The 8,754-nt window shown below is 31.5% G+C and overlaps 1 protein-coding gene across 1 annotated transcript; it reads right to left on the bottom strand.

Moving 5' to 3' along the window:
- Positions 1-3,057: 3,057 nt before the first annotated feature.
- Positions 3,058-5,487, bottom strand: LOC112803995 (protein FAR1-RELATED SEQUENCE 5-like). Its single transcript, XM_025847438.1, has 7 exons — positions 5,365-5,487; positions 4,891-4,950; positions 4,043-4,788; positions 3,882-3,957; positions 3,555-3,809; positions 3,381-3,440; positions 3,058-3,300 (listed from the first exon to the last, which is right to left on the bottom strand). Exons 1-7 carry the CDS (start codon positions 5,485-5,487, stop codon positions 3,058-3,060), a joined length of 1,563 nt encoding a protein of 520 aa, XP_025703223.1.
- Between the last annotated feature and the right edge of the window lie 3,267 nt (positions 5,488-8,754).

Raw genomic sequence — 8,754 nt, forward strand, 5'->3', positions numbered from 1 at the left:
GTGGCTTTTCCCTGTATGTATCGCCCGTCACTGGTGGGTGTATGCATTTGATGTCTCTGGAAAAAGATTGTTTGTACCGGATAGCATATACACTAAACCACCTGACACAGCACGGAGTAGGCTAGATACATATGTGGTTCCACAACATGTCATCACCCTTAAGCTCTATTTAATCCTTGTTATTGTATTGCATTTAAGTGTGTTGTTTGTGTTTTAGGCGAGGGTCATTGAAGACATAGCACATGTGACTATCCCGACTTATAAGCCCACTCAAAAAGGGCTGCCTTGCCCATATGCCTCTGTTCCAAAATAACAAAATGGTTGAGTCTCCTCTAAAATTTCAATGTATTAATTGTTTAGTTACATTGATATGCATAATGGTTCTCCTAATACATTTTGTTTTTTCGATTCACATAGTTTTGATTGTGGTGTGTATGCAATAAAAGTGATGGAGTACTGGACTGAAGGCGGAAAACTAAATGACTGGAATTATGTAAGCTTCCAAAATTATATATGTTATTAAATTAATTTTTTATACACAACTCAATCTCTATACCTACATGCAGTTATTTAAAATTGATATCCACATGCAGGACATTGCCAAGTTATATAGGTTGGAAATAATACTTGACATCATCTTATGTCATAAAAATTCATCCATCAGAGATGCCTTGCATGCCCTTGACAACCGTGTTCGACTTCCTGTGCGCCGCAACCAAGTAAGGAACAAACATAAGGAGGTTAGGACACCATTCACAGCACCTGATATAAAGAGCATTATTCGACGAGATGGAGGAAAGCCAAAGAAAAAGATCACCAGAAGAAGCTAAACATGGGAAGAAAAAGGTTGCATATTACGTCCTTGTTTACATAGGGCGAGGATATCCTCACATTCTGTGTTATATTTTGTTGGGACTAGAATTTTTCCTTCTCTAACACAAAGTGACTATCTTTTTTGGATTCTTATGCTATTAACGGGTGGTTGTACTTTGAACCTTGACAAACTTTGTTGTTTATTTCAACGACAACGCATGTACTGTAGATCTATGTTCTGTCTTTTGCACCTTGGTTTGAGATAATTTTGTGCACAGGCTTAGCACCTACTGCGTTTTGAAGTATTTTTATTTACAGTGAATAATCATGCTGAGGTTCCTAGGTGTTGTTTTTGGATGTTTCTACTTATGTTAGTCATGTATTGTTCACAGGTGACTGAAAACAGAACTATCTTCTGGTGGAAGTGTCTTCCCATGGATGTAACTTCTGCATTATGTATCTATCTTAGTCATGTAGGGTTGGTAGGTGTCACTTCACAGATGTGTTTTTCGGGAGAAGTGTCTTTTGCCGATGTGTCTTTTGATTTTTGTTTTACTAAGGATGTGTCTTCCGAGGAAAGTGTTTTTCTGCTGTGACTTCTTCGGAGGTGTGTATATATGGATGTATCTTCCACTGGAGGTGTCTTCATGCCTTGACTTCTTTGGACGTGTCTATAGATGGATGTGTCTTTTGAAGAAGGTGTCTTATGCTGTGACTTCTCTGGAGATGTCTATAGATGGATGTGTCTTCCATCTGTGACTTTTTTGGGCGTGTCTATAGATGGATGTGTCTTCTGAGAGAAGTGTCTTCTGCTATGACTTCTCTGGAGGTGTCTATAGATGAATGTGTCTTTACTAGAAGTGTCTTTTAGCTGTGACTTTTTTGGAGGTTTCTATAGATGGATGTGTCTTCTACTAAAGATATCTTTTGCGAATGTGTCTTTCGTGCGTGCATGTATTTCCGGGTGTGTCTTCCAAGGGTCGCGTTTAAAATTTTTCACGTCTTCTTCGGACTTTTCTAAGTATGTATGTGTCTTATGCGTTTTGATAGATTTTTAGGTTATCTTACATGGAAGGTTTCAAATAAAGACTTGATTGATTCATTATGATTACTAAGTCATACCTCTTTAGACGTGGACAACACAATAAGACCTGTGAGGTGCACAAAATGAAATGCAGCGTAAGTTAAATAAATTTATTGGCTTTTGATATCCAAATTAATAGCACATAACATTCATGATTATTTTGTGAAGCAAATTCAAACTTCACAAACTTGTAAGGGTATGAGAATATTAGGGGGTACAAAAACTCAATACATAATGATATCTCCTCAGCTTAACAATGTTAATTAAATAAAAAACCTGAATATTTTCTTAAAGATAAGTGGAAAAAATTTACTAATAAAGAAAGGGATATCTCCGTACAAATCTATAATAAAAAATCTTCTAAGAATGCCGAAATGAGTTTAACAAAGACAAGAACCTGTCATGTTCCTATGATTCATTCACTCTCCCCGTAGAACCCCCCGCTATATTTGGATTGATTGCTTCATTAATTTCCTAAAAAGAACAAACATGCATAAATAAAAAGTGAATACCAGTTTCAACTTTATCCATCTAGTTATACTAACAAGTGGTTCAAAACTAACGAAATGTTAAACATATAGCGGTGGTGGATTCTTCTTCTTTCTTCGCATAAATTTCTTAATGGAGGTGTTCAGTTCAGATCCAAGCCTCTTTAATCTCGGCCGACCCGTCGTTGAAACCTTTGAAGGACATTGAATGTCAGATGCACCAAGAGTGGGGTCACGCTGTGTCACCATGTTGTTTTGTGTAGTTGGAACACGTTTAGAGCCTAGGTTCGCATGATAATCAAATAGCTTTGTCCGTAACTCATCAAGACCCGAATGTAACATGGCCGCTTCTTCTTTGCATGTCACAAAATCCTGGGCAATATTAAAAAAGTGTGAGCACAGTCCTCTAAATAAGTTGTGGCTTTCGCCTGATAGCTTCTCGTCGTGGCTGCTCTTGATGAAAGTGTGTTTTTGCTGTACATTCTTGCTCTATCGAGGTATAACATAGCAAGATGGTACTCTATCTACTCCGTAATAAAAGAACACAACAAGACAGTGACAACACAGAATACCTTTTGATTCAAACATGTTGCATTCGCACTTAACCTTGTGTGTCGTTGGGTCAAACTCGACACTATACGTCTAGGACCTAGGCTCCCCATATAGTAGGTATTACTCGTTCATGGTCACACGAAACAAATCACCCTCTTGAGTCACACCACGGACTAAACAATCCATTCTTTTCCTAAATTCCTGTTGTACTTCCTTAAACTTATAGGTTGTGTACTCATGCTGAAATTGACTTTCAATTGTAGAGCTCGATGAACAGGGAAAAACTCCTTTAAAGTCTGCATAATCATCCTCCAGTTCCTTCTGCTCCTTGTTCCCAAGCACATTGTCATACTCATGAACGACCTAAACCAGTCCACTCTTGCAATGCAAGTAACCACCGAAAAAGGCATGCATACTCTCGCTCCGTTGAGTACTTCTCATACCAGCCCAAAATTCACCTTGAAAATAGATTGGAACCCATATTCAACAATCGTCATAAAGGTCTACAAAACCAATAGAAAAAAAGCAATAATCACCATCATGAACAATTAGCTACATCACAATACACAACTACAGACTTATTGAACTAAGTATTTTTAAGACAAGGCTTAAATAACAAACCTACTATAAAAGAAGAATATAAGATCACAATACAAAATGATTGCAGACCAATCCTTCTCGAAAGATTCCATAGACCTGGCATTCCAAACAGTGCCATGCATTCTAGCTTCTATTTCTCTGTACCAAGCATATCCTCCAAACTTATGCGGTATCTTCTTCAGTATGTGCCATATGCACCATTGGTGGCGAATATCTGGAAGGACATTCCTAATAGCAACAAACATGGATTTGCACTGGTCCATGATGATGGCCTATGGAGGAGTTTCCATGCACTTCAACCATTGCTTAAAGACCCACTCAAAGCTACGAAATTTCTCATTTACCAGCAAAGCACATCCGAGCAGAGTGGACTTGCCATGATGATTGACACCAACAAAAGATGCAAATAGAAGTCTGTGCCTGTAATAAACCTAGCCAAAATTAACAAATCATGCCAATGTGAAATCTTTAACCCTTTCAATAGAGGCAGAACAGACAAACATACATGTTTCTATTGTATGTTATATCAAACGATACCACGTCACCATAATATTCATAGGACGTCTTGCATCTTGCATCTACCCAGAACGCACTCTTAAACTTGTTAGCTTCAGCCATATCAACTGCATAAAAGAAATTTGGGTTAATATCTTTCATTCGCATGAAATAGCTAATCATTTCTTTCACATCTGTGTTTTCATCAGCACAGCGCAGATTGCTTGTAATGTAGTTACTCATATCCTTTTCTGAGTAACCCAAATTCGATGAGCCACTAAACTCATTCTCCAGTGCGAGATAAGTCTTGTTGGGCCATATGCCAGCCTCATCGTTATTTTGAATCTCACACTTGGCATGCATGATCAGTTCCCTGTACTCAGTGTAATGCACAGCTTGTTTGGCAGAACACGGGTGGGTGTGCTTCAATTCTAATTTGGACACCATCCAATTATCCTTCTGCCTATCAAGCATCGTGTGCATCCTTGCTTTGCATCCAGCTGTTGTTATTCTCTTTACCCGAGTTGCTGCCTTCACCCGAGACTCCTGATAACCTTCACGACTACAGTGTATCGATTGGTTAATGGGTATCTTTGATTCCTTCCTGGTCTTGTCAAAGTTGGTATTCCTAATCCTAGTCACGAAGTCAACTTTCTTTGCATAATTAGAATAGAACTCTTGTGCCCGCTGCAAGAAAACAAATCTCAATCCTACGTACGAGATTTTCTCTATTGGAATTCCAGTGTGATCGAGTAACTGCAAATCCATTAAAAAAAATCATTCAACACAAAAAGTACTCAACTAATTAATTTTCAATACCTCACTAATTTATTCAGCAAAATAAAAAATATTTCACACCTCATGATTCACTGCCATTGCATCATCCTCTAATTGAATAACGTTTACAAATTCTTTCCCCTGAATTCGATAAACGATGACATATCAACAAAAAACATAACCATCCACCATTTGACACTCGTAAAAATTCTTCCAACAACCACTTATCCATTGATAACACCAACTAATAAATAATCAAAACTAAACTGATATAAAACAACACCATCCATTTTCATATCTATAGAACAAATATTAATCAAAGTTGCAAACATCAATTAAACATGGTGACCAAACAGAATAATAAATCACATGAAATGTAGAAAATGTAGCACCATTCTAGCATAGTTGAAAGAAAGATTATGCACACCATTTCTAATTAAACAAATGAAATTACAATCTTTCCAAAAAAGCTTATCGCTGTTAATAACTCAACAACAAAATAAAAAACAAGTTACAAATAAATATAACCAAATATATTACTACCACACAAATTACCTTGTCCACATGTTGTGTGTCATCTTCACTAAGCGACAGAACATTAACGTCGGTAAAATTATAATGATCACTCACATCATATGCAGTGTCATATGATACTTCTTCACAAATTGATTGGTCCATCGATATTATGTGGTCCTCTTGCATTCAATGAAAACACATATACCTTACCGAAGATGGTTGAGGAGAAGAGGGTTACATGACACCTTCAAACACTCACGTCGCAGTTCTCTTCCACGGGAATGGTGGTTGGTCCACTCAACTTCAACGGAGACACATATACCTTATCAGAGATGGTTAAGGAGAAGAGGGTTGCGTGACACCTTGAAACACTCACGTCACACTTCTCTTCAACGGGCCTAGTGGTGCAACAAAATGGGATCTGGGTGAAGGCACAATCACTGTAGAAGGGTAATGGTAGCGTCCCAATGACTTGAAAAGTTCGACGAAGGAGAAGTAGGATCCGGATGAAGGCGTAGTCACCGTTGAAGGGTAATGGCGACGTTCCAGTGACTTGAAAAGTTCCACAAAGGAAAAGTGAGCTCCGGGTGAAGACGCAGTCACCATCGATCGAACAAATGACAGCGTCCCGGTGAATTGAAAAGCTCCACAAAGGAGACGCTTTGGCAAAAAGAATGAGGATTAGGATTGCGTGACAGGAGGTCCTGTAGTATTCGTAATTGGCGTGAAAGCCTCATGCTACGTTAGTACGTTATCACTCCTTGTTTTTTCAAATTGCATTGTAATGGACCCACTTAATTCCTAATTGACATAATAAATTATATTTAATTAATTTTAATTAGTGTTGATAATAATTGCCAGATACCGCTCTTTGGCACCTTATACCTTTTCTTATTATAATTGAAATTTTCTTTTTTAGCGAACATACCTAACAACAATCAAGGCCCCCTTGACGAGCAGTATCTTGTTGGTTATCTTTCTTATAACTTGCTACAAAATGGCATGATACATATATTCCTTAAATAAAAAAGAAAGTTGTGAATTTCATTTCGGGCATTACATGATTGCAAAGTATATATGATATGAATAATTGCTTTCACAGCTTATCAAACCCTACTTTTGGCTTAAACTTTTTTAGTAAATAAGAAATAGTAAGATGATGATATACGTTTAAATTTATGGGTATGTCTAAAATAAGCACAATAATTTTATGTATATTGGATTGCCATATTTATATATATTATAGATTTTATTAAATAAAAATAAAAAGTAATTTAATTCATTCTAATAAATATAAAATATTCTAATATATAAATAAATGTCTTTTAATATACCATACTTTAAATGATAACATAATCTTTTATTTTAAATATAAAATATATAAATACAAAAATATAAGTATTTTTTATTTATTAAGATTAAATATTGTCTAAGAAATTTTTTATAATATTAAAAATTATATTAAAAAGATATTTTAAACTACAACATAAAAATATAACATAATTAAATTTTATTTAATATTACTTGATAAATAATTAGATTATTATATTTAAAATTTATTAACTAACTATTTTTGTTAAATATATTATTGTATAATGTAATTTTTTTATCAAAATATATCTTATTTAAAAATTATATATAATACATAAAAATATTAAATTTTTTTTGTTTTTCAATGTTTTTTTAAAAAATTGAATAAATAATATTTTTTTAAATACATGCCTACCAATTATATATTCACTTATATTAATAAGACTTAAACTAATAAGACTTACGTAATTAAAAATATCAAAAATTGTATACAAATTAAGCTATTGCGAAAATGTAATCACACACTCATTAAAAAATTGAAAGAAATAATTATAACCATATATGAGTTTGTCCGAAAAAATTGAAAAAATAAAGAAAGTTAATATTTTTATGTATTATATATATAATTTTTTAAAGAAATTATATTTTTACAAATATTTTTTTAAAAAATTATATGATATATAATTAACAAAAGCAGGTAATTATTAAATTTTTTGAATATAATAATTTAATTATTTGTTAAGTAATACAAAATAAATTTAATTATTTTATATTTTTATGTTACAGTTTAGAATATTTATTTTAATATATTTTTTAATATTATAAAAATTTTCTTTCATAATAATTAATTATAATGAATGAAAAAATACTTGTATTTTTTGTATTTATATGTTTTATATTTTTTGAACAAAAACTTCTACCTTCGTATAATTAAATAGGTAATAACCTTTCTAATATATATACTATCTATTAATTGTTTCATATATTAAACAATTATAATGATAATATAATAATATTAAAATCAAGTAACATATTATGTTTTACTCTTAGATTTAACAAAATATATTTTTAATAAATTATATATAATAAAAAATATTTTGTAAAAGATATTTTTACACTAATTTTTTTAGTATATATATATATAAGTCTGGTCGAGTTAAAGAATAAAAAATTATAATAGCGAAATAAAAAAATATTTAGAAATAATAGAAAATAAAATGTGATCTTATTTTATATTTTTTAATTATTACTAAAATAATTGGATGATATTAAATATAATAAATATTTAATTATAAATATTATATATATAAAATTATAAATATTAAATTTTAAAAATAATTTTAAATTATTATCTACTTAATATTATCACAAAATAAGAATAAAAAAGACTAGAGGAGAGAGTAAGAATAAAAAAATATACATCAGTCACTATTATATACACATATGATACATATATGTAGTTGATATATATTATTTATCTAATTTTTCTAAAAAAATTAAAAAAACAAAAAATTAATGTTTCCATTATATATTATTTTTAAATAAATTATATTTTTACAAATATTTTAATAAAAAAATATTATATAATAATAATTTTAACCAAAATAGTTAGTTAATAAATTTTGAATATAATAATTTAATTATTCGTCAAGTAGTATAAAATAAAATTGAATTATTTAATATTTTTATGTTATAATTTAAAATATCTTTTAATATAATTTTTAATATTATAGAAATTTTCTTGCATAATAATTAATTGGGTAAAGTATATTTTTTGTTCCTGAAGTTTGATAAAAGTTTTAAAAATATCCCTAAGTTTTGTTTTGTTTTAATTTTATCCCATAAGTTTTCGATTTGCATCAAATAGTCCCTGACGGCTAATTTTTTAAAAAATTTAAGATCGATTCAACAACAATTTTATAAGAACAACTCTGAACACAAGCAAATCAAGCATAATTTTCATCCATTATTGTTAGATTGGTCATAAATTTTTTTAAAATTTAGCCGTCGATGGTATATTTGATGCAAATAAAAAATTTTTGGGACAAAATTGAAAAAAAATAAAACTTAGGGACATTTTTAAAATTTTTGCTAAATTATAGGGACAAAAATTTTACT

This window comes from Arachis hypogaea, chromosome 5, assembly GCF_003086295.3.
Source record: "Arachis hypogaea cultivar Tifrunner chromosome 5, arahy.Tifrunner.gnm2.J5K5, whole genome shotgun sequence".
In the NCBI taxonomy this organism is placed as follows: Eukaryota; Viridiplantae; Streptophyta; class Magnoliopsida; order Fabales; family Fabaceae; genus Arachis; species Arachis hypogaea.

What these genes read in the sequence shown, in the direction of transcription:
- LOC112803995 (XM_025847438.1), bottom strand. Translation starts at nt 5,487, where the DNA reads ATGGACCAATCAATTTGTGAAGAAGTATCATATGACACTGCATATGAT. An exon ending in ATAACATACAATAGAAACAT is followed by an intron (nt 3,958 to 4,042) that starts GTATGTTTGTCT and finishes GGTTTATTACAG; the next exon opens with GCACAGACTTCTATTTGCAT. An exon ending in TCTTCTTTTATAGTAGGTTT is followed by an intron (nt 3,441 to 3,554) that starts GTTATTTAAGCC and finishes TTGGTTTTGTAG; the next exon opens with ACCTTTATGACGATTGTTGA.